This window comes from Choristoneura fumiferana, chromosome 3 (genome assembly GCF_025370935.1).
Source record: "Choristoneura fumiferana chromosome 3, NRCan_CFum_1, whole genome shotgun sequence".
NCBI classification, from domain to species: Eukaryota; Metazoa; Arthropoda; class Insecta; order Lepidoptera; family Tortricidae; genus Choristoneura; species Choristoneura fumiferana.
In genome coordinates this window covers 14,709,982-14,737,651 of record NC_133474.1, presented here as the reverse complement: position 1 = coordinate 14,737,651, position 27,670 = coordinate 14,709,982, and the positions used below count along the sequence as shown (strand labels likewise).

At 37.8% G+C, this 27,670-nt stretch overlaps 1 protein-coding gene across 2 annotated transcripts; it reads left to right on the top strand.

Moving 5' to 3' along the window:
* The first annotated feature begins 422 nt into the window (after positions 1-422).
* LOC141426237 (uncharacterized) lies at positions 423-27,179 on the top strand. 2 transcript variants are annotated; one of them, XM_074085085.1, is made up of 6 exons: positions 423-623; positions 5,855-6,072; positions 6,914-7,048; positions 10,674-10,978; positions 16,449-16,599; positions 24,093-27,179. In XM_074085085.1, exons 2-6 carry the CDS (start codon positions 5,856-5,858, stop codon positions 24,347-24,349), a joined length of 1,065 nt encoding a protein of 354 aa, XP_073941186.1. In that variant the 5' UTR covers positions 423-623; position 5,855; the 3' UTR covers positions 24,350-27,179. The 2 variants fall into 2 exon arrangements, with proteins under 2 accessions (XP_073941186.1, XP_073941187.1); XM_074085086.1 differs by lacking the exon at positions 423-623 and adding an exon at positions 1,682-1,799.
* Positions 27,180-27,670: the final 491 nt, after the last annotated feature.

The window sequence follows — 27,670 nt, the reverse complement described above, 5'->3', positions numbered from 1 at the left end:
AAAGGAAAATCTAATTGTTAAAACTGCTTTCCAAAATCACAAGATGCACATACAATTGAAAATTCGCAATATCTACCAGAGCTCCCATTTTATAAACCTGCTTTTAAAGCAGCGGCCTGGGATAGGGTAATTTTAATGTCACAGACACAGCAACCGCTTATTTGAGGGCATTAATGCATAAAAGCTATTTTTCAGCGTGTCCTATACGCCGTCGGCGTATCTAAGTGCAACCGACAATTAAGCGGACTCCGTACCACGCGAGCCACCTGTCAAGTGGCCGTTTCATCAAATCATTTCTTTAATGCGCAGCTTCCCCGACCTGCTCTTTTTTGAGTTTTGAAAAAACGTTATGGTGACGGTGGTCGGGTAGGGTAGGTCGGGGCGCGAGAGCCTCCGTGCGGCCCGCAGTCAGGTGCCGAGCGCCGCACGCAACGCACCGCTCCAGCCGCGCGTGTGCCCGAGTGCACTCCCGTCGCTACTTACGAACTTACGATCACTTTCAAAAAAACATGAGTAACTGGTGCAGACAGTTGAAATAGTTTTAAATCGGAATAGTTTTAAAAAGAGTAGTGGATTCTAGTGAGTGCGATAGCAAATAGTTTTCTGATTCCCGCCCGATAGAGGTAAGTCCGCCCGCCCAAATAAGTTTACAGTTTATTCGTAATACATTTGAAAAGTGAAGTTAATCTGGTGAATTTCTTTACATGTTATTGCTAATAATTATTATACGTCGAACTAGGCAACTTTTCCAATGACAAAGACATTAAAGCATGAATCGATAGCTGATGGAGCCTTTGTAATTTACATTGATATACGGTATCTAATTACCTAGCCTTAGTTATTTTACTCATTAAATACCTTACCTAGAAATCGATCATTGAGCAGGCTTTATACTTTTTCTCCGTTGCTATTTAAGTACCTTGTCATCTTTGAAATCAAGGTGTGTTTAAATTTTGGCAAAAATTGTACCTAACTAAATATTTAGTTGCTTTTGTTTAAAGTTGTAAATCGGAGCATGTGGCGTGACTATTTAGTCACCTTTTTTGCATGAATCAACCAAAAATAAACGCAATGGCTTATTTAAGCCTGTACAATATGCTTAATTATAAGCAAGGCGTGAGGTTTCTTTTTAGAAGTCACAATTAGACGATTTTTTTTATGTCTATGTTGGTTTATAAATCTATTTGTGCTTATTGAGTCATAAATAAATAAATACTTACCCCCTTATTCATAAACGACAATCAAACCTATTTTAGTTAAAATGCCGCTAAAATTCGTTTGTCCTTATCTGTTACTTCGACATTTGTATTTGTTAGAAAGGGACAAAGCATTTGTTAGTTAACATAGGCTTGTTAAGTTTTATGAATAAGGGGGTTAGTGTATTGTAATTAACGCATAAGTTAAAGAAGCAGTTTTTCGAAATATGTAGTATTAAATCAAATGAAACATGATGATTATGTATAATATTATGAAATGGCTCAAATTACGTTTATGACTCTATGACATATATATGTTGTTGGAGTTGTAAATAGTTATTTTATATTGTCTATGATTATGTTCTTTGAAGTTGTTTTTTAAGAAGCTTTTTTGTCTGTCACTGTCTTGTATTGCTAAAAACTGGTGCTTTATAAATGTTATGTCAGCTGCTTTGATCCTTTACTTTCTTTCCACTTTTTCTACCCCTTTTCTGTAATTAGCTATCGTTTCCGTTTCATATGTGATATGAGTTTATGACAGAGGCAGGCACGTCCAATAGATATCGTATTGTGAAGAGATCTTTTTCTGAAGGTTTTAAGTTAGTAAGTACGTAGGTTCCATTAATTAGCCTTTGCGGGTTAACTTTGTTTACGCAAAAATCAAGCCTTTACCGCATTTTGGCAAGCACATATTCAAGAAACAAGCCCTATGTAGACCAAAAAAGTTATTTCAATAAAACATTACAAATATGTACATGGTATATAACCTGAACTAATAATAATAAAACAAAATGTTAAAATATAAACTTACCCAAGATTTCGCTCTGGTTCAGCTTTGATTCTAATAAAATCAATACAATCATAATACAGTAATGAATAACTGATTATAGGTACGATTGTGATTGAATGAATATTATGTTTACGGATAAAATGGGTAGCCTCAAGCATAACGCAGACTGTCTTCAGTTTATTATTAATTCAGGCTTCATAGTCTGCTAAGTACATCCCATTAGTGCGAAATCATACGCTGCAAAATAAATGTCGGACTGGATAATTGAGACTCATTCCTTCATGTTGTGACATTTGCCTTCCCCGTACTTCATTTACCGTACGGTAATCTGAAAAAGTAGTTTAAATCGATGGCATCACAATTCATGGTCGCATAATTGCATAGGTATACGTTGGTAAAAATTTATCGACAAGCCTGGATTTCTACCACAAGATCATAATTCATGTTTCAATGCTTAATAAAAGTTATCGTTTTTTAATAGTCAATCTCTACCAATCTCTAATAACCTCTATTAACAAAAATCGGATCAAGTTAAATCCTTGAAATCGTCATAAAAAAATAAGGCTAATAATATAGGTAATATTAAAAGTAGCCTTACAAAAAATTTGTAGCTATGTGCAGCAAATGTATAATTTGTTGTTCAGGTGAACATGTAGGGCATTCGAGCATCGTCCTGCCTTACCGCCTGTTCAAATAAAGCAAGGTGGAAGGCGCTGGCAAGAGCTACTAATTTGCGCAAATTGATTTTCCCAACACTTGCGCGGATTCCCAGCGGGCACGCGGCGGGAAAAAATTGAAGCAGCCGGCGCGGTCTCCGCCCGCGATACCTAATGAAGACGTGCGTTATTGAAACAAAAAATTGCGACACACGACCCTCGCATGACATCACTATAGCCAATTAGCTGTAATAGTTCCAATCAATTGCCCCTTTGTATGGGCAAGAAAATGAAATTACACAATTGCTTTATAAATAAGATCATTATCAGAAACTCACTACTTAGCAAGCCCACGGTCGCTAGAAGCGATTAACTCACATAACGCTTTATATCTGTAGCCACATTACTATAATTAGAAAATTTGGCAAATCATTGCTGGCAGTCATTATTTTTGATTTGTTTTGACAGTTTGATACGGAGGTATGATAATGTTATGATAATTTGTAATGAAAATAACTGTAGTTTCTCGTAAATTGAGCTTACGTACCTACGGTGCTCATCGCGCAAATGGGTAGCTAATGTGTGTTAGTTTAATGAAGATTGTTTTTACTGAAGTGTGCATTATTAATGCGCGTACGCAGAGGGCGCCGCGACGTTCCATTATTCTGATTCTACATTTACTTGATTGAGCTTTTAATGCGATTCGCTGTCAACATACAAGCGAATGGATTAATCAGGGCGAGCGGTGTCAACAAATAGACGCCCGCGTAATGACGTCGGTCACGTGAAAACTACGCCCGATATCGCCACTTTAGAATCGCTCACTAATGCCTGTGAAATCTTGATAAATGGGTTTTGATGCTATGCATGTCATGTGGTCAATGAAAAAGAATACTCCAATTATAATCCTGCTCATCAATCTAAGCGCAAACATGATTGGCTTTTGTTCATTAATCCAATTGTTGTTCTCTTATCCGTTTTCGTTTCGTGGGTAGATAGGTGAAATATTACCTTAGCCAGATTAACATTAGTTTCATTGAATTTATTAAAATTAGCATTATTAAAATTAGTTATATCGACTCTACTTTTAGCTATCTATATCTAGATAGAAAATGACGAGGGTACACGACCATACCTTAGGCTTCATCTATCATCGGCGATTTCTTAAATGGAACTTATTAAGAATCTTTTACAGTCTTAATATTCGCAGGTTTTCCGTCATTACGAGGGCTGGCTTTTAAGTTGTGTCGTTTGGAAAAACTAAAGACAATTTAAGAGTTAAATGGTATTTATTGTTTTTAAAGTAATCACCGTGATATGTAATATACTTTTTCATTCGATCGAACCAGTTTTCGAAACATTTATTCCAGTCCGAAGTGGGTCTCCAAAATGGCCGTTTTGTATGCCTTAACCGCTTCTTCAGGCGTCCGGTACCGTTGACCATGAAGTTGTTGCTTGATTTTTAGAAAAGTGAAGAAATCATTAGGGCTTAAGTCTGGCCTGTACGGCGCGTGTTCCAGATTTTCGACGTTTTGCTCTTTTAAAAACGCAATTGTCTGAAGGGCGGTGTGTGAGCTTCCATTATCGTGGTGCAGTACTATACGAGTACAACGTCTTGGGTTATTTTTCCGGAACTCGCCGATTACTTAAATACCCAAACTGTCGACTGCTGATTAGAATCCGGATTGTAGGCATATATCCAAGATTCGTCACCACTGATAATGTCATAAACGTGTTAGAGTCTCCTCGGTTGAATTGCCGCAGAGATTTACGACACCATCTAACGCGAGCCATTTTTTGGTCTTCACTAAGGAAATGTCCTGCGTGATATATTTTTTTTATGCCTAAGTGATCATGCAAAATATTTTGAACACTAGTCCCTGAAATGCTTGATGAAGGTTCTACCTCACGGTATGTCGCATGGCGATCTTCGACGATCAGTTGCCGTACAGCATCAATGTTCTCCTGGGTTACGACTATTTTTGGTCGGCCTGCACGGTGTCTATCACTCAGACTAGAGCAACCACGTAAACATTCTAAATACCAGCGTTCCACAATTCGGACGCATGGTGCTTTATTATTAAAAACCGTAGTCAGCTCTTCAAAGCACTGAAGACGCTTTCTAAATTCAAATATTTTAAGATGATACTAGTTTTTTTTCATCACACTTGCTCGTAAACAGTGTCGTAACATGCAGGCTACCTTGGTTGCAACCCCCCAAATACAACCCTCGACCTTAATGTGCTTGTCATGAAGCCCGTGGTCGGTAAATGAGTCATTGCGCGTACAAATTTTCTTGTCATGAAGCCCAAGGTCGGTAAATGAGTCAGTGCCCGTACTGATGGCGCTGCGCGCGCTGCTGCAGGACCACATGCACACGCGGCTCAGGCACATGCTGCGAAAGGGGGAGGGCAGGCAGCGCTGCCAAGAGTGCAGCCTAAGGTATCGCCAATATTTGGAACAATTATATTTTTTCTTTTAGAAATAAAAAAAATACTCGCAAATGTGATGAAAAACATTGTATGTCGCACGGGCGGTACTAGAATTACGAACATCGACTCATTAAAGCCCTCAGTCTTGGACTTCGGGCTTCTAATAGACTCTCGTTCGTAATTCCTTATTTACCGCCCTTAAGACACAATGTACTATTTAATAATCACGGGAGGTTTGCAAACGAAAGAACTTAAAAGGCAGCCCTCGTAATGAGACGTGTAAACGATGTCGACGATGAGGTGTGTAAAATTTTTGTGATTGCTTATGCTTACAACACATTTTATATCTTCTCTTTTTGGATGAGAGACGAGAGATAGTTAAGGGTGGATCAAGCGGCGGTCAAATTCTAGCCATTTTATCGCATTGCAATTGAAATTTATTCTTTGTACATTAACATTACTAACTAGCTGTTGCCCGCGGCTTTGCCCCCGTTGTAATTCTTCCAAATTTTCTTTCATAAAAACCTTCTCCTAACAATAACAAACACAACAAAAAAAGAATTAGCGAAATCGGTACAGCCATTCCCGAGGTTTGCGCTTAGCAACACATTTTACGATTAATTTTAATTTATTTAGATAGATTTACAAAATCAGTTCTCCTCTTCTGTGTGTGTATCCTGGTCTGTCTTCTGTGCTGATTATGACCTCCTTGACCCCTGTCCTGGATCCGCTCTTGAAATTGTAGAGCTCAAAGTATTCAGTATGTTCCCTTTGTCCCAGGATGTCCAGGCACGTGCTGCTGTCGCGGCTGGCGGAGCAGTTCCAGCTGTCGTCGCCGCCGCCGGCGCACCGCTACCCCTCCCCCGAGCGCAGCCTCTCCCCGCCGTCGCCCGCGTCGCCGCGCTCGCCGCCGCCCTCGCCCTTGCCGCAGCATCTGCTGCAGTTCGGGGACATAGAGATAGCAGGGAGAGCTTTGAAGCAGTATGCTAGGGCTACAGGTATGATTTATAAATATATAGTAGGTAAATAAATTCTAAGCGCGTTGTCGACACTTTCATAAATTATATTTTATAAATATAATCACACACACACACTACTAGCTTTTGCCCGGGGCTCCGCCCGCGTGGTAGTCGGTTATCGTGCGCTGTTCCCTCGGGAACTGTGCATTTTTCCGGAATAAAAAGTAGCCTATGTATTTTATGCCAAAAATCACGTCGATCCCTCGCTCCGTTACGGCGTGAAAGACGGACAAACACATAAACATACAAACACACTTTCGCATTTATAATATTAGTATGGATAGTAAGTATAGTATGGATTGATAAATATAGTTTATGAAAGTGTCGACAACGCGCGACAATTTACCTGGTTAAAGCCGCGACATCGCCTACCACCGAAGCAACTGTAGGTCTACGAGGGAGGCCTATGTCCAACAGTAATAATAATAATAAACCCTACACCAAACACCAATTGACCTAGTCCCAAACTAAGCAAAGCTTGTACTATGGGTACTAGGCAACGGATAAACATACTTATATAGATAAATATATACTTAAATACATATGTAATAAACATCCAAGACCCGAGAACAAACATTCGTATTGTTTATACAAATATCTGCCCCGGCCGGGAATCGAACAAGCTTCGTAGTCAGGTTCTCTAACCACTTGGCCATCCGGTCGTCAAAACAGTGGATGTCCTACGGCTCATATATGATGATGATGAGATATTTTTTTTATATAGTAACCTTGTTTCTTCGACTCTTTCTTCTCGATTACGAACATCTCTATTACGTCCTGGTAGCGTGGGCCTTGCTTGATGTTAACCTCTCGTGGGCAGAGCTGGGCGCGCTGATGTACTGCAGCGGGCTGGGCGCGCTGTACGGCGGCGGCAGCGTGTGGCCGCTGCTGCTGCCGCGCTCGCCGCCGCACCCACGCGCGCGCCTCGACACGAGGCACACCCCGCCTCGAGAAGGTATGATCGTCGATCGATGCCATCAGTCGATGGTACAATGGATTGGTCGATGTCGAGCGACAGTTTCTACTACACCAATCGATTAATCCTCTATCGACCGGTGTCCGTCAATCAGCCAAACCACACCAATCTATTGACGTCGAACAGTACTCGTAGCATCGATTGTCTGTCGATCAATCGTTTATTAACCAGTATCTGAAGATCAGCAAACCTACCACACCATTCGATCACTGGATTGATATCGATTGATGGTCGATCGATTGGTGTGGTCAGACCCTAATAAATTAATGACTGACCGTTGAAAAACTAAGGACCCTTCACCAACTGTATCATAACTTCGTGATGTTATATGTAGCATATTATATGATATATGAAAAGTGTTTATTTTGTTTGGATTAAAAGGTACTGGATTGTAGACATCTGTCTCACGAAATATAAGGAACTTGTCAGAGAGCGGTGAAGCCAGATATTAGGGATGATTAAAAGTAATCAAGTTCTAAAACTTGATGCTACATGCAAATCATGTGACACTATTATCGACCTCATAAAGCTTACTGGCGTCAACTAATGGTATCATACTATTGAAATTACCTATAGTATCGACTAGCTTGCGAAATGGTGAGATATAGGTAAGTATAATACTCGTAGATACGAGAAGTAGACCTATTTTTGTACTGAATGCTTGCGGTACTGTGAGGCGAGGGACGATAGATGTTCTACTGTTCCAATATAATTTGTTTGTTACCTATTAGTGTTTACCCGTAACAATAATCTTTCATCGTTAGTCTAAGTTTCATGATATGAATTGGTCATTACTGTAATGTCATGTAAACGTTATTACCAACAAATAAATAAATTAATAAATAAATAAATTTTTAACGCACTGTTATCAAGATAACAGAGCAGATCAAAATTATGTTTATCTTCCTTTGTGGGAAAAATAGCACTTGGCACCTACAATTGACATAATTTTTATGGGCTATCAAAACGCGGTTCCTCTTGTGTAGAGCAACAGCAATATGTGGTGTCACTTAGTTGTCTGCTCAATTGACTAATCATTTATTTTAAGACAACTAGTATCTAATTAATATTGAAAGTTAAACTGTCATTTTATTAGAATTGTGCATTGGAAGTATTGCTTAGTGGTGTCGACAACTCAATTATTCAAAGATGTGGCAAACTTAGACACGATGAAACGGAGATAGAAGTTATGTCCACTTGTAACCGTATCGAAGAACCTACCAGGTCGGATTGACTGGAAATTGGTATGTCAACGTAAGTTGAATGAAAATGCAGGTAGGTACTGTCCGCAAAAAGATTGTATTCAAAATTGATTTTAACAAAACATATTTTTACCCGACTGCAAGGAGTGGTATTGTTTTTCGCGCGTATCTTGTATGTAATATTCATATATGTACTTTGTTTGCTGTCTATCAATACTTAAACATATATTCATTTCTATTATCTCGCCTGAAAATAAAACAGAGAACAATACAATGTAAAATATAAATACTAACCACACTACACTAACTACGTCGTCAACTTTCAACACGAATCAATTTGCTTATCTAACCCAAATCCCTTAAACAGTCAAAAACCTGTACCGTACGTTTCGGCCTCCTTACAAGGCTTCCTCTTTCTGTACGCAAGCCTCATTAGAATAGCTATCAGTGTAAAGTGCTGATTAATAACTCGTGCGCCGATATGTACGTAGTCGTTTACATGTCGTTTACCTTCGCGACGGAACACCACGGAACCCGGCGAGGAAAAACAAACGGATGCCTACAAGCAACTCGGCAACTTATTTCAATATCTGCGCTCGTAACGACTGAGCATTCCAGATAACGAATAACACTGGTTAAAATCACCTAAGTTAAGGTGCATTACCTGACTATTTAAATTGATAGGCAGTAATTTAAAATGAAATACTTCTATCATAATTTATTTTGTCTTATAGGTAGTAGATAAAATAAAGCATAACGTGTTCACAATGCAGTTTTAAAATGTTGTGCATTTTGGCGGCTAGCATGTTCAACACGTGAAATCACATTATAGGTAACCTTTGAAATGTTTTTTTAATTGTTCAGGTGCTCCTTCTTGTGATGAAATATTATTGACATAACTTTTATTTCACCTTTGGACGTACTTTCTGAAATGGATTGACATTAATGTATGTATGTATGTGTTATTTTTCGCTGTGACGAATGTCCTCTTTAAAATGTGTATATTTTCATATTGATATCTGTTAAAATAATTTTAAGTGTGGCCAATTTAAATAAGCATAACCTAAGCAACAAAAAGATGGAAAACCCCGACTTTATCACTTCAAAGGTCAATATCTCAAAAACAGCTAAACCGATTTTGATAAAACAAAACCATTGCTAGAAACCTGCTTTCAAATGAAAAAAAAAACGCATTCAAATCGATCCACCCGTTTAAGAGCTACGGTGCCACAGACAGACACACATAGCGGTCAAACTCATAGCACCCTTTTTTTGCATCGGAAGTTAAAAAGGAAAATTAATAAAACAATATTATTATTGATGGTACACTGTCAACATCATTGCGTTGCCATCGAATTTACAATTCACATCATCTGAAGCAAACGTCCGAGTGTTCAACGCTACTACCCAAGCCCAATAAATGACACCCCGCTGTTGCTAATGTAATAACATAATTATAATGAAATATGCCAACTATTGGGACGCTGACTTTTATCTTATACTCGATTTTCGTCTATGAAGTACTTAGTGGAATCTCAAGCCATTTTTGGATCGTATACCTTTGATATCCAAAAACGCGCAAACTTCCGCAACAACAAAAGCCGCGTTGTAACCTCGATGTGGATGTGAATTTTGACTCATAGCCGTTTTCGACTGGATGGCAAACGAGCAAGTGGGTCTCCTGATGGTAAGAGATCACCACCGCCCATAGACACCTGCAACACCAGGGGGATTGCAGATGCGTTGCCAACCTAGAGGCCTAAGATGGGATACCTCAAGTGCCAGTAATTTCACCGGCTCTCTTACTCTCGACGCCGAAACGCAACACTGCAAGCACTGCTGCTTTACGGCAGGATTAGCAAGCAAGATGGTGGTAGCAATCCGCCCGGACAAGGTCCTACCACATGCAACTTTTACTTTAAGAAGGTGCACTCACTAATTTTAAACGTTATAATTAAATACGATAAACTTAGATTTATTTTTATACTTATTTTTCTTAGAAATTAATTATGGTTAGTCCACATGTAAAAGTAAAGTTAAATTTTAATAAAAACTCTACTTGTAATGACCTGTACTTACATACCTACCACTATACAAAATCAAATGAACGTCGTTCATTCGCTTAAATATTTACTTGTGCAATAATACAGAATGGGTCACCACAGTTTCCACGTAAAAATATTATTGTGTGTTAAACAGAACGTTAAAAATGTGACTTCAAATATATTCTATTCTATTATATTCTATAAAAAAAAATATTACTTTACCTACTATGACGCAGTTAATCTACAAACATTGCACACCTGAAGTGATTTGTTCGCCTTACAGACGTCCGCTGTGACTCTGTTGACTTTATCCAAACTACCGTGAAGAACGGTCGCTAACGAGATCTTTTTTTGCAGATGACGAGGAGGAGCTGCCGCTAAACCTATCAACGAAGAACAGGCAGATCTGGTCGCCGGGTAGCGCGTGCGAGCGCGAGCGAGGACCCGGCGCGGGGTCCCCGGGGGCCCCGGGGCGCCAGGACGAGGCGCCGCTGGAGCTGGTCAAGCGCAGCCGCAGCCCCGACGAGCGCCCGCCCAGCGCTGACCCCTGCCGCTGTCCGTCGGCGCCCTCGCTCCTCTCCTACCCCATGCTTCAACCACCAACCGACCACAGCTTCTCTCTCATCAGTAAAAGTGAAAATCGGACCGAAAAGTCCTTTCAGGTAAGACTTGTGATTTACACCTAGTGGAGAAACAATATTGTTTGAATTGAATGAATGAATAAATTATTACTACATAGAGGGTTGTATAGAACCTGGTATTTGTACTATTACTTATTCTGTGCTGGTACCTAGTTATAAATTATAATAGGCGAAAGTTTTAAAATTATAACTTATGATTTTAGAACTGTCCACTATTTGCCTATTTTGGTCCTACAGTATTATTTATACCAACCCTATTTCTATGTTAATGTTCATAATTTTCACAAATTTATACTTCGTTATATTTAATATGTATAAAATAGGCATAATTTGTCAATTAATGTCATGTACCTATTCGTGTAATTACTCTGCAGACGCCCAATTATTTTGCTTTAGTCGCACAAAATCATCAGTGGGCAGCTTTGAAATCAGCAAACACACATCCTGTGGGTCCAGAATAACCAGTAAAGTAACTGTCCAGTTTCCGTTCGAAGTGTTTTTAAATAGCAAACCAGTAGCCCGTTTTAGCCTCTTTAACAAATCAAATAGCAAAAAACTGCCCTTGTCTTAATAAGTAGTCGTGCACGGAACGAGTCGCGCTGCTGCGGCCACCAATAGCTCGTCTTCTCGTTTTTGTACTTTTCGTTTTTTCTACGTTGCCATTTTAAAAATCCGCATCGGTTTTAATCAAAATTCCAAGTTTTAATATCACAGCGAAGCGGAATATAATTGGAGGAATAATTACCTTGTGTCATACGCCGATAAACATGTTTCAACGCCACTCACTATGTTCCACACTTTATCATTAAATTAAGTGGCGGCATTCATTCGGCGCGCGGCGCTGAGTATGCAGCGCTCAGCTCGATATACGGAGCCGACCCGTCAGAATACGCATGCAAAAATTTACCCCATTAACCAAAATTAAGTGTTAAACTTATGTTAACTAAATATTTGTTTGTCCTTTTGCCACATTGACATTATACATGAGCGTGAAAGCTCGTATTAGTCCGTACTACTAGCCTTTACCCGCGGCTTCGCTCTCGCAAACCACTAGATCTAGCAGTTGAATTAAAATTCCGGAAATACCTAAAAATTACATTGTGGTCTCACCTGCATTTACTTTTGCACCCGTTTAAAACGCTGTCCCTATACCACGCGCAATATAAATCTGCCTCAAAGTTCATTACTTAATACTCAGTTTTGACGCGTTTTAAAGATACATTTTTTATGCGACGTCTTTACGTTACTCCCGGATTGTGTTCGAATCGCTTAACGGTATAGTACCTATTCAATTATTGGAATTATACCTTTATAGATTTTGTGTGGTACTAGTCGTGGCAATGAACTTTTAGGCAAAGTTAGGCGGCGGAAGGTATAGACTTAGCGGTTCATATTTCGGGATTTTACGCGTTTATACCTATTATTCGGATGCCGAATAAAAGTACCTATTTTATTTTTGATACTAAATAGCTATATACATATACAACCCAAATCAACCTAGCCGTTTCAGCGTGAAAAAGTAACACACAAACACTTATAATATTAGTAGGATGTAGCGGCGCGTGCGCGTGGCTGCGAGGCGCCCGCGCTGCGAGCAGCGCGTGGCACTCGCGTGCCTCTCATTGCCGCCTAACGAGGCACTTAATCAATTAACACTTGCTGTAGAACAAAGTGATAGAGCGTGCCTTAGGTATGGTAGAGATACTAAATGAGGGGGAAGGGGTTTATCCAGTAAGAACTGATGAGTAGGTAGGTTATTTACAGCTAAACAATAGATGTCTGTTATGATCGGTTGAAACAGTAGATATTTAGTTTATTCATTGTTCACAATTTATTTCAATATATCGTCATTGTTAAAATAGGTACACAGTTTATATGCATTAATAGTCGACAAATACGCGGCAAATTTTGAGCCAATCCGTGACTCCTTCTGAAGGCGAGGCGAGCTCGAACACAAAGCCGACCGTAAACTACTGTAATACTCGTACCAATACATAACTGATATAAATAAATAACATATTAAACACCCAAGACCCGAGAACAAACATTCATATTTTTCATACAAATATCTGCCCCGACACGGGAATCGAACCCGGGACCTCAAGCTTCGTAGTCAGGTTCTCTAACCACTAGGCCATCTGGTCGTCTGAATACAGGACACACTGAGAACCCCTTTTTTTTATTTCGGTTAAAAATCAAACCTAACGGTTAAAATAACACGTACCTGTAACTGTACTCATCGAAGGAATCCGATTGAGTGTATAAAACTATACTTAACCATATGTGGACATTCATCCCCTAGCACCTGTGTTGTTTATAAGAGTGCATCGACTGCATAAAAAGGCGACCAAAAAAGTAACAGTTTTTGTGAAGCGCGAGCGCAGGCAGCTGCCCTGCCAACTGTCACCCGCGCCCGCGCCTGCGCCCGAGCCTCCCCGCTAACCGCCCGATTATAACCCGCAACTCGCTCATTACACCAATCATTAACGCAATCAAGCTAACAAAGCTAGCGGCTTCATCGATTTCTGATTAAAGTTTCACACGTTTATAAAACATGTACGTAATCTTGGCAATCTGATGATTATAGACTCGGGTTTTATGAGATTTTGGCACCTCCGTGATATGACATAGGCACCTTAATATTAAAGCCTTTACTTACTCTACCTAACAAGTAGAATATATTTAGTATAAGTGGTAGTGGTAACAAAGAGGTTAACTACGGTGACGACGTTTAAATTGAACAGCCTTAATTAAAATAAAAACGTTATTCATAAGAACAATTTTAAAAGCTAAGTACAACACAACGAAACACCACCACGAGATCCGGATTTATTTCACAAGAATGAGGTTTGAGCAAACACCAGTAAAATGACAAAATTATTCCATGGCATACCGAATACATCTGTTCAAATAAATCTAAAGAAAAGCTTTTGTCTATTACAGAACGAACAATTCGGTAGTAACACGGGCAGGAATTTGTTTGCTAAGAATTTATATTCATTTGAGTATAGCACCGGTTAGAAACATGACGCAACTCAGTCGAATTTGTTCTACTTAGGTACGTGACTATGAAAACATGTAAACATCACCCAATTGAAAACAATGGGGAATGTCTGAAAAATTTTGAAACGCTTGAAACTTTTTATATCAATAGGAATAACCTTTGTAATTAACAGAAGATAAAAACAGATTTGTAAGTAGCATCAATTAATTTTAAAAAATGAAAGTTTTCTTTACCGTCAAATTACGACAGTCCGGTCGGTTACGGGTTGTTCCTTAGTCCAGAATAAAAAACATTAAAAAAGAATTTAGGTATGTGTCTTTGACTAGATCGTTTTGACAGCTGACCTCTTTACCGGGCCGACAAAGAGTATTAGTACCTGCGGACCGAATACCGACCCTGTTTTTCATGTGTACGCCCGGTTTTTCTAGAATTTTTCTACCGTACAACGGCAACACCTACTAGACACTGACAAAATTGTCCTCCAACGGACAGAGCCATATTTTTATAAAAATCTTATCTAATGTATACGCCCATAGAAGTTGATATGAGCTTTTCATCCACTCCCCATTGTCAAACTAGGTACTTACGAAGCTTTAATATACTTGCGCAATGTTTTTTAATCCCACTAAAAATCCGAAAAATCTATTTGAGTTAGACTTAAACACTACCGATGAATTCATGACTTAATAATAGCGGACGAACTTCAGTGAAAAGCCCTCATCATTTTTAATTCGACATTGGCGGGCATCGAGTTCCTTCTCTACGTGTAAAATACAAGTAATAACCCGTTGATATGAATTAATTACTGGGTAGAAAAAAAGTTTCATAGATTGTTGGAAGAAATCAAAGAATACGACGGGGTGCGGCCTGTAATTAGTACATGGCGGGCTGTCACCGCCGCGACTGACGAATGCTGTCGGCGCGGACGGAGCGCTCGCCAAATAAATAATTAACTTATTTATAATGTGCTGTGTATCAGCGCACGGAAAAAACCTGACATGATTATTTACTATGTATTTATAAAAAAACTACATATTCTACCAATCGCCCGCGACTTCGTCCGCGCAGCCAAAATTTTTAGTGCACTCCGGTTTTCTACTTCACGGGAAATTCCAGAAATGCCTTTTGGTACACTTCTAAAAATTATCCTTAATAGGTTGGATAACAACTACAGCTAGGCTGTTAGTTTAAAATAATCCTCTTTTCTTTTTATCGCTGAAACAATTTTTAGCTGTTGTAATCAATCACCCATTTTCTGTAGCTACCTGAAAAGTCCAATAATTATTATTACGGAGGTGTGGTCTTGTTGCATTAAACACACATGACGCTTATTTATCCCTTATCCCATCCCGTAGGAATTAAAAAAAAATCCTGAAAATAAGTTTGTAGCTATTATAATTGACTATTTGTAGGCCAAATTCCCAAAATCTAGTTAGTAATTATATAGTGACGGAGATAGAGTCACTATGAATGGAACTTGTAAATAAAGTTAGTGTTCCGAACCTTAAAAAATCACTTTGTTCCATCTGTCTGCCTATCTGTCCATCCGTCTGTCAAGGCTTTTGTTCTCAGGAATACGTAGTGTCAAACTGAAATTAATGTCAAATTCTTAATTCTGCTACCTTGGTGCAGTGAAAAAATAAAATTTCCAAGTGAACTTTAAAACTCCATTTAACCGCCAAAATTTGTTTCTCCAGATCTCAAAGTTCCGAGCTATTTTTCGACTCCAGTAATTTTATAATATAGCTTCCGTCACAAATAAATGAGATTTTGTGTCTTAAGCCGGGGTCGACAACCTTTTGGCTGACAAAGAGCAGATAAGCAAGAAAATAAGGTAGAGGCGGTCTCACTTATTCGTAATTTTGATAATAGACGAGTATTTTGGCGTAGTTAGGGGTTTTGTAATTTTTTCTAGGATTCTAATAGAAATAATGAACATTACGCTACCTTATTTATTTATTTACTAGCTTTTGCCCGCGGCTTCACCCGCGTGGAATTCGGTTATCGGGCGCTGTTCCCTTGGGAACTGTACTGTCGTACATTTTTCCGGGATAAATAGTAACCTATGTCACTCTCTGGCCCATAAACTATCTCTATGTCAAAAATCACGTCGATCCGTCGCTCCGTTTTGACGTGAAACATACAAACAGACAATTGCACAAACACACACACTTTCGCATTTATAATATTAAATATGGATTAAATCAGGTGTTACTTTGCGGGAGTCCATATCAATGAACTATAAACAATTACTTTGCTCACCCGTGCTATACGTCTTTGCAACACTGTGGAGTGGAGTGTGTGTGTTTGTGCTTTGGAGGTGGAGAAGCTGCTTCATGCAGCTCAACTGTTGCATAGACGTAGCTATAAGATCACAGATGAGCAAAGTACCTGATTGCTTAAAGTGCTTTACATAACAACAGTTAGATACTTGTGACTACATATTAAGGTAAACCTTTATGAGTGACGCCATCTTCTTTGTTGCAGTGCAAACAGTGCGGCAAGTGTTTCAAGCGGTCCAGCACGCTGTCCACGCACCTGCTCATCCACTCGGACACCCGGCCGTACCCTTGCCAGTACTGCGGCAAGCGGTTCCATCAGAAATCAGACATGAAGAAACACACATACATACATACAGGTCAGTACTCACTCACCATCACCACCAGCTTGGCATGTGCTCCGGGAGGGAAGGCTACGATTAGCCCGAAACATGTCAAGCCAAACTCTGACTCTTTTACATCGAGGGGCCGGGTGGGTCTGGATATGTAAATAAATATAAGTACCACGGGACACTTGCCACCAATTAACCTACATAGTCGCAAAGTAAGTAAAGCTTGTTTTATGGATAAAACATACTTAATTAGATAAAACATAGTTAACTAGATAGGTATTAAATGGCCAATACACAAGAAAAGACATTAGTCTTTTACATGCCTCGACCAGGCATCGAACACGGGACCTCAAGCTTCGTAGTCATGTTCTAACCACTCTGCTATCTGGTTGTCATCAACGATACACCAAATCAAATGGTTGATCATCGACAATAATGTACCGCAACTGGTACAATATTTCTCGCGCCGTCTAAATGAGGCTTTGTGCTGTCAGATAGGTACTTGAAGAGTGGTGGGGGCTCCCCTAATATCAGTTTTTGCGCAAAAGTCAAAGGGCTTCAGAATGAATCGAGCAGTTAGTGGCTGGTAACGGCAACATCGAGGGAACGCGATGAACACAGTGAGGAGCATGATCTGGTGTAGCAGAATTATTATAGAACCGGCCGAGGTCCAGTATTCAAAATTATCGCTTTTGTAGGTAGAGTGCATAAAATTTCTCTCGAGAACATTTCTTATATCGCTTAGCTTCATTTCCAGAATAGAAGCGGCTACGAAATTGGAGGCAATCCTTTACGGGAATTAAATTGCAATAGGAGTAAAGTGGAATACTCTTTACCGCCAGTTCTCTTACTTTATCCAAAAAATATTAAAAATAAGCATGATATACCCCATATAATAATAATAGTAGTCCATTACGAATTAAATGACAAAAAAATTATAACAAAAAATTGAACCGACTACAAAAAAACCATGAAAATAATTTTCTACCAGTCTGAAGTCGGTGCCTCAGCACGAGATAGCAAGAGCGGATTTATAGGTCTATCTCACCTAAATATTCACTATGTATGTATTGGGCTTCAATCACTCCTGCTGGCTCTTGCTGAGGCACCGACTTCAGACTGTTAGAAAATTATTTTCATGGCTTTTGTAGTCGGTTAATTTTATTTATAATTTTTTTTGAACTCTTTTTGTGTAAATAATCTAAGATACAATAGTAGTTTAATGTCAACTGCTCATCATCTTTTACGAAAGATTGCTTTTTCCGATGCAGAGAAGAGACGTTCATTATTATGGAAAGCTCTTGCTTCATCACCTGTTCCATTTCAACATATGCATTACGACGAGCATAAATTGCTGTCTTAAAGTAATTGAAATGCAACCTGTGAAGTACTTGTTATTGAGTAGTAGCTCCCGTTGGTCAAATGTGGTCTTCAACATCAGTTACAGTTCACCAAATGATGATTTTCAAGAGCAAATGCATGAGTTACTACTAAACATATCGAAATTACCATAGGTGTCCCTACAATATTATTTAAAGAGTTCCTTCGATTTCCTTAAGACTCAATCATCAGATCCTGATTTGGTGCTTATGGGACCTAATTCAAGGCATTCCTGTACGAACGAAAAAAAAGTTTCTAATCGATTCATACCTAAATGACGGAGTTCAGAGGTAACAAACATAAATAAACCGAATTGTTAACCTCCTCCTTTTTTGAAGTCGGCTAAAAAGTGAAATAAATAATTATCTAGCCAGCACCCGAAAGATTTCAATTTTAAATACCTATAGAAACACTTGTAATAGTACCTACTTAATGAAAAAAGTTGTCCTTCACACTTTACAAATGCAATAATTACATAAACATGAGCTATTTCGAAGTATCAGGCAAATGAACCAACTATTCAAATTATAACACCATAATTGATTTGCCCCACTTACTTCACCATCTAATCAAAACCGTAAGGGGACGTTTTGTACGGAATTTCTGAACTTTATTATACAGCGTGTATTTTTGATACAACCTCAAACTTTAAGGGTAGTTAGTGAAGGCCCTTATAATTACATTTTATTATGTTTTAGTAAAAAAATAGACTTGTTATTTTCCTTACAAAATTAATTAGTACGAAATGAATCACACACAACGTGATACTACTTTGTTTTTTACCCGACTGCCCGAAGGAGGGTTATTTATTCAAAACATAGCACTTGTTGACGCGACAGCTGTCTCAAAACGTTTTTCTCTCGTATCAAATTATTGTGCACATTACATACTTAGCTGCTCTAAAATATTTTAAAAATTAATTACGCTCTGTTAGTTAATTTTAAATTAACAAATTGTTTTGATATCGGTTCCCAGCACTTAAATCTTCGTCTGGTTACAGTTTGAGGTAGTATCAAAAATACACGCTGTATAAAAGTCCCAATAACCTCATTTCAGTTTGAAATATCTAATTAAGACTGTCGACTTGAGTGTTTTTGTTTGTTATGGGTTAAACAAAGTCCCACATTTAATAAAAGCTAGCTGTAATCTATTGAACAATAAATTAAAGTTTATTATTTTTTATATCCACCTAACACACAAATAAATTTACTTTTAAGTTTCCAAGTTACGGCTCAATATAGCTTCAAAAATTGTATAAAGAGACTAGAGCTCGTTAAAATAATAAAATAAAAACCGGTCAAGCGCACATCGGCCCACATCAAGTGTAAACAAGTAAGGACACACGACAAATATTTAATATAAAGGAGGCTGCGCAAATTGGCCTATATGACCAATAATACCTAAGGATAAGCGATATGTCACTGGATAGCTTATTGTAGTGTGTGCTGCGACACACACACACACACACACACACACACCCAATATGCACACTAAATAAAGGCTGTATTTACTCATCATTCGGTAGTATTACTCGTCTCCCATCGCCCCACATTACATTATTCTTAGTTCTTAAAGAAGTTATTGCTGCATAAAAAGTAGGCTTTTTCGATATTAAGTTCGTTTATGCTTTTCTGTTTTGATTTTGTTTTTATGCGTTTTCACATGTTTTTGTGTCTAAAATAGTTTTGCACTTTTCCATCTTTGCTATGTGTATATTCTGGTTTTGTTATCGGTTTCTGTAAACTGTCGCTGGTTACTTTCTTGAGACTTCTTGATCTTTGCCTTTGTCATTTGTTAGTTATTATTTGAATTACTCTTGATATTTGATTGTTTTATTATTGTATTTCTATGACAAAACGTTTAAAAACCGTTGTAAAGAACTAAAATCAATTATATAACAATAAAAATATGCTTATTGATACAATGTTTTTTTTTTATCTTGCCATTACTTTTTTTACACAGCGAACCCAGATTTCCTGCCAAACAAATAGTAGTTGTAGAATATGAAAAAACCTTTCCAATGATTAAGGCTTGTCGTTATTGCTTCGTAGGCCAGAGTCCATAAAAATCTGACCATCCTCCTTTTTGATCGACATCACTCGTTAGGTTCCGGTAAAAGTGAAGTAACTATCATAGCTTTCTTTTTAAATTCGTTACCTAATTATTATTAGTTGTCGTGATTTTGTGGCAGTGAAATAACTACCTTCATAAATTAGCTAACTTTTTACTTAATTTGCTCAATCGTGCTATGGATATATGCGTTTTTATAACCATTTTAAGTTTATCAAAGTATTCCCAAAATTTCCTAAAGTAACCCCTGCTTACGGTTCATTAAAGCTTAATAATTCGCAAACCAATTTTCGATGGAAAAATTGTATTATTCGCTTACCTGCTCCATATATATTTGATACTTGAAAGACCTATCAAATGACACCCCGCACTAATCGAAAAAAAAATCCTTTCTATGTGTACCTGTGTATGTATGTAAACTTTTATTGTACAAAATAAATAAACAAACAAAATTGACAAACATTGAGATATATGTACAAAAGCGGACAAGTAGTCTACCTGGTGCAGTACGCGAGTAGGTACCTATCTAACTTCAGCAATTGAAAATTCAATCAAAATCAAAAAAATCAAATCGAAATGATTTGTCTGTGTAATTATTAGTTAATTTATGTATCTATATCTACACTACATCTATGAGTGTAACATATTACAGCTTTCTGAGCGTTTTTTTAGCATTATTGGAAAGAAGGTGGTAGATTTTTCTTGAGTGCTTGTTATAGCGAATCTTTGACTTTGACTTTGAAGGTAAGCGATCTTGACGTGTCGTTTTTATTAAAAAACACTTGACAAATAAGTCACAAGAATAACAAATAACTAATTAGTATGTAACAATTAGCAAAGACATGATCATTTACATGCTTTTGGTATCATAAATAATAGCTAAGTACTGTTTTTTTTTTAAGTTTTTCAATAAAAAGACTTGTGAAGATTGTTTACGCTCTTTCTAATGCTAAAAAAACGAAGTATAGCGAAACTACATGTATGTCCCATTTTTGCACTAGTTATTATCTAGGGAATCCGAAAGACGAGTACCTAATTGGAATTGTGCCCCAGCCGACAGTAGCATATTATCGCGACACAACCTTACTTCACTGCGTCCTATTAATTTCAGTAGATTTTTTAACCAACTTCAAAAAAAGGAGGTTCTCGATTTGATCTGCGGATATGTATGTATGTATATATGTTTGTCCGCGACTGTCTCGCGTTTGGCTGAACCGATTCTGATGTGGTTTTCAGAAAAGTATTTGTTACACTAAGGAGAAAATTTTGGTATTTTAACGGACTTTCTAGAAAATCGTGACAAAAATAGAACCGACTACAAAAAACTTGAAATTAATTTTCTAGTAGCTTGAAGTCGGTGCCGGCACGAGTCAGCAGGAGTGGAACTATAATCGTCTACCTCACCTTCGTACTATATTGGGCTTCAATCACTCCTCCTGGCTCATGCTGAGGCACCGACTTCAAGCTAGTAGAAAATTATTTTCAAGGTCGGTTCTATTTTTGTCAAAAATTATTATTTCTTACTTTTTAGTGATTTTTTGCCAAAGTACATCTCACAACGATTCCGTGCATTTTCCGGGATAAAAACTATTTGATGTCCTAGTTCCAGCGGGATCGTGATAAACACATTTTTCACATGCGAAGTCGCGGCAATAGTTAGTATATATGTTATCATATTACTATTAGTTAGTGTACGCGTCATTAATGATTACATCAATATAGCTGAATTATTAAAAAAACAACACAGAACACACATTATTTATTTATACACAAGACTTCTCTACATATCTATCGATCTTTAAATAAAACAAACAATATAGTTCATTTGTTTCTATGGATATCTAATAAAATAAATACCGAAACTGAAACTCCTAGGTAGGTAATGTATAGAATTTTATGCATATACTAGCTCGTTGGAAGCTAAATTCTAAGCTGGTACTTAGTGCCATCTGGCGTAGCAGCCGAGGCTGCAGCGATCAAAGCGAAACATTTTTTATAACAGACTGACAACTTCCAGTGTACTTACTCAACAAGACGAATTACCTAAAAAATGTGACGGACATATTTGTCTTGACCGGAGACGTCTCGTCACATCGCTGCTCTGTTCCCAATGATTTACAGCGGCCCTACAAGGCCCTCGTCCTCCCGATAAATGCCTCATCATCAATATTCCAAAATGCGGCTCGGCCTGCAATTAGCCGCCAGCCTTCACAGGCCTTCACGTGCACCACTCCCAACAGGGCGACTACCGACAAAAACCAATCTTAAATCCTGTTCTATCTTTACAATACATTTTGTTCATTTTGTTAACATGTCCTGAGTTATAGCTTATACGCTGCTTGGTTTCAAGTTGCTAAGTTAAAGTTGACGTTTAACATATTGTGTCAATAAATGTTATAAATAAACGATCGCCCATTAAACGTTTTTCTCATGGATTATTTAGATTTATATTTTTTGTAATCGATTGCAATTAATTGGCACGTTACACCATTTTATTCGCTGTTAACCGAGTTTCATCGCTGTCTGAACGAAAATTAATAGAATACCCGTGTAGTTTAACGATTCAGCATATTAAATCAAGTTGAGAATGGCGCGATAAATAATAAAGTAGACTATGGTAATGAGGTAATGACAAGTAGTGGTTTGCTTATAGACGCCTAATTTGGGCGATGCGACGCTACGCGTTGTCGCGGCGGCTTGCCACACGGCATCGTACCCGCCAATTAAATATAAAATCCGAATCATTACGTATAACAACGCGTTCTACACCTGCTTCTGATTTACTGTCTTAAATAGGTAAAGTGGAACTGCGTAGGTATTCAACTTTAATTAATCGTTTATAGGGTGGGATTATTGAAGTAGGTTATATAGGCCTTTTTTGATTCGTTAAATAATAAGTTTTTAAAAATACACCTGGCAGTGATAGCACGAAATCTGCATATCTTATAAATAACTAGAATAAGGTAAACGTCCGAGTACCTACTCGACACGCTGATGCCCAATAGAGGATGCTCTGCTGTCACCTCTGTTGCAAATGGTATAAAACTTAAAATGGCAACTAGTAGGACAGTGACGAGCACTCGTACGTTTACCTTATAGGTACTTAATAAGGTATTAAATAATTTTCAATACTCACCATAGCCATTTAAAATGGGTCCCACTAAAAACGAGCGTTGCGGCATGCAATGTATGGGCCCAAGAAATAAATAATTAAATTAAAATTAAATAAATATTTAAGGTGGGCTCCCATACAGCAAACGTGTTTTTTTTGCCGGTTTATGCTAATGTCTAATGTTGTATAGGTACGGAACCCTTCGTACGAGAGTCCGACTCGCACTTGGCCGTTTTTTTTTTACTTTGCCCGTGCGAAGCCGGGGCGGGTCGCTAGTAATAAATAAAATAAAAAGCCTTTTATTTCTTGCAACCTTACGAGGATAGTTTACATTTTTTACCTTATTTATTACTATGTAAATTACTGTGCATAATGCTAATGTACTTAAATTATTTATATAGTTTTTGTTAGTATTATTTTATTGTTTATTATTAAGATTCTGCAAGAACCCCTCTACAGGTGAAGGCTTCCTCCAAAGTTAGCCAATTATCTCTTGATTGGGCTAATTGAACATAATACAGACTTTTTTTTATTATTAGACTGGATGGCAAACGAGCAAGTGGGTCTCCTGATGGTATGATCACCACCGCCCATAAACATCTGCAACACCAGGGGTATTGCAGATGCGTTGCCAACCTAGAGGCCTAAGATGGGATCAAGTGCCAGTAATTTCACCGGCGGTCTTACTCTCCACGCCAAAACACAACAGTGCAAGCACTGCTGCTTCACGGCAGGATTAGCGAGCAAGATGGTGGTAGAATCCGGGCGGACCTTGCACAAGGTCCTATCACCTGCATTAATCCGTTTGACTCCCCTGTCAACGCTCTTATTTTGTTAATGAATAGAGTTCAACTCAAAATTCAAAGCATGTGAGTGGTTAAATACCGCGTTGCGGTGACTTGTCGAGCTATGAAATTACATCACGTGAATCCACATTTACATTGATCGTTTGTTGCAGGCGAGAAGCCCCATAAATGCGTGGTGTGCTCGAAGGCGTTCAGCCAGAGCTCTAACCTGATCACGCACATGCGCAAGCACACGGGCTACAAGCCCTTCTCGTGCGGGCTGTGCGACAAGGCCTTCCAGCGCAAAGTGGACCTGCGCCGGCACCGCGACTCGCAGCACGCCGACGCGGACGCGCCGCTCGCCGCCGCAACCCCCCGCTACCGCTACTACGACGACCCCAAACCCCTCGCACCTATCCTCACCAACTGAACGGGGGGCTACTTCGAAATTCGAAAATCGAAATACGTATCTTACCGTCTATCTCACTCTCGTATTAAAATAATATTAGCGTCAGCGGGACGGCAAGATACGAAATTCGAATTTGGCACTCCGTAGTATAGGACCAGTCCCCATCTACCGACCTTTCGTGATCTCTAAGTCAATAGAGCGAGATTTTAATCTATTGTTACCCATCTCTGCTGGTAGTCAAATCGTCATGTCAGCTTTTCGACATTCGTGGTTTTATAAGTAACCAAAGATTAAGAATGTAACTTAACGATGCACGTTTCTGAACTTAGACTGTGGAAAGTTTTAATACTTTACTTATTTGCTGGTGTTAAATGATAATGGCCCAAGTACGCACTGACACAGTACAAAGTTGTACCTACGGTTGACATCCTCATACGCCCTCGTTATAGGAGTGATACTAAATACGAAACCGAGGCTGACTGTAATTAATTAACAAATATTGTTACCTTAGAAATAGTGCCTTATGAATGAGTGAGTTAAGTATTTCAAACGTATTATACGTTGATTGATGCAATAATTTACTATCCAATAAGAGGTATCAAAAATAAACGTCATGTTAAAAAAAACTATAATGACATACGACGACGCGCATAACATTACGTACCTACCCTTTAAGTAGTAGCGTCTTGATATTTGAATACATCTCCCTATATATACTGTAGTCTTTGTTTGAATACATGATTTGTACAAACAAGTGAAGCCTTCGAGATAATCCGTCCCTTGCCAACATCGTGATACTTAATACTTTAACTTACTGTATATGTTTATCTAATTCAAGAAATGCATACCAGAGCCTGGCCTCGAGCAACCAGGTGGACCATTAATACCTACTTTAAGAATAGTCTATTAAAAACCAAAGTAAAGTGTCTTTAGTTTTTAAGTGAGTGTGTAACGCTTTATTTATTTGTATACATAGAATAGCAAGCCAGTAATTGTACAGTACGCTTACCTACTCGTAATTTTACATCTTGTAGCTTTTAGAAAGATTTGCTAAGAAATTATCAATTCATGCTATATCTGTTTCAAACTCTCAAATTTTTTGCAAGCTTTTTTATTAACTTCACCTCTACTTGTAGAAACAATTATTTGTTTTCTGTAATCTCGCAATTTGGTTTTGATCCATTTCTAATGGTCGGATTGCCTAGAAATTTGATATACATATAAATATTGTGAAAGGAAGTTTAGTTAACAAAAAGTCAGCCAGCAAAAAAAAGCTTGTATTAAAAATGAGATTTTTAACAAAAACTTGTTACATTATTTATTTAGGTACTTACTTAGAGCTAATTATCAGACCGTCCTTAGTATCTATGACTTAGTTACGTACCTACCACTACTTTAATTTATGTTTCGCTTTAAGTTAAACAAATAGACATGATTTTTTGATCTGCTGTTTTAAAAAACTGTATTACGTACCGTAACTAGTCGTTACCACGTGGTTACCATTCCCAGTAATTTGGTAACTATATTCATAAATGAATCTCGTATTTTCACAACCTGGTTCATTTAACTGGTTTTCAAACCACATCAGTTTCAAAATCCAACAGTAAATTGTTTTTTGCTACTGTGCTTCAGAAAATTATACCAGGGCCATACTTGCTTCTGCTAGAAGTCGCGCATTTACCTACCAAGTTACACGTTATTATTTTTATAGCTTAAAGCAGTAAATTACATAATACTGTACATTTTATGTACTTGATGTTTTAGGTACGTTGTAGTTTCAATAAGGTTTATATAAACTTGAGTCAGTACGTGTAGAGTGCGAACTACGAGTGTCAACTTCATATTATGTATCTATACACGCACCTTTAATGTATAAATACCATTGAATTAATTGTAACTTTTTTTGATGTATACATATATAGAGGTACAACTATCATTGTAGTTAAACTCTATGAGCAAATTTTAAAAGTAGGTAAGAGACATACCGGTGACTTTGAAGTTAACGTTACGCTAGTAGTAAGGGCATCCTTTGCATTTTAAAATGTACGCTTCTTTGTTGTAGTTCACTAAATGTTAAGTTAAATAGGTATTAAGAACATTATAAGAAATGGGTGTGCTCAAGTAAGTGTGACGTCACGTCAGGTTCGGCAAATATGGCGTTAAATAACGGCTAGACCACCAAAGACTAACCGCTACGAAGGTTCATCTACATATACCTGTGCTGAAAGTATCTCTGTAGTTTCTTGTATATTTGCTGTTATTTTGTATGACAGGGTCATTATTCGAGCTTTTATTCCGTATGATTTTCGAAGAAGAATCTGTTACCTATAGTTTCCATGTAGTTACCTAATCTAGTAGAAGTACAGGACGTCCTAATTCTACAGCCCATTCATAAAAAATGTGACCACGAAAATAAGGCGGTTGAAACGCTCGCATAATTACCCGACATTGGTCTATTTTGCTTGCGAGAAATATGTCCGTGTTAATTCAGGGTGGATCCAAAGGACAGTTTTTTTTTTTTAAGAGCATATGAATTTTAAGACTTGCTTATTAGTCCTTACAAGTTACTGAACTACCAACAAAGACTTGCATAGTGAGCTATTATAAGTTTACAGTTGACCAGTTAATTAATGTAAATATACTATAGGTACGAGTATGTGGAAGATAATACCTAGTAAAAAATGTATTCAATACAAAATTGTTAATGCGGTTGCACCATTTTTAAAAATTAATTAAATAAATTATATTTTTCCCAAGTTTTGTGACTGATGTTTAAAAGGGTGAATGCATGCTAGATAAAGATAAAAGTATTTAGTAAATTGGTGTTATCAAAAGAATTGTAATTTATGTAAGCCAGTTTAATATATGAATTTATATATCAAATGTTAAAAGTTTTAATTTCAGAACCCAATTTTTATCATATGTTCCTCATATCATAAGTAATATGAATAAACATATTTGAACTAGGAATTAAAAAAACTAAGAAATCAAAAAAACCGGCCAAGAGCGTGTCGGACACGACCAAAATAGGGTTCCGTAGCCATTACGAAAAAATTAAGTAATAAGTAGTTAACTAAGGATTTCGTATTTTATACGGACTTTAGGCTGCTATACCTACTACCAATAATAATTCTCAAGCAAACTTAACCGTTATAGTTTTCCTTGTAAGTTTGATATACTTACTACCATCCTGAATTTTTCAAATTTTTCCACCCACCGGTTTAGATTTTAGAGGGGGAGGGGGACGCTCGATTTTGATGAAAATTTGCACTTTAAAGTTGAATATTTCGCAAACAAATCACTGAATCGAAAAATTGTCTTAGCAATCCCCTAATGGTTTCA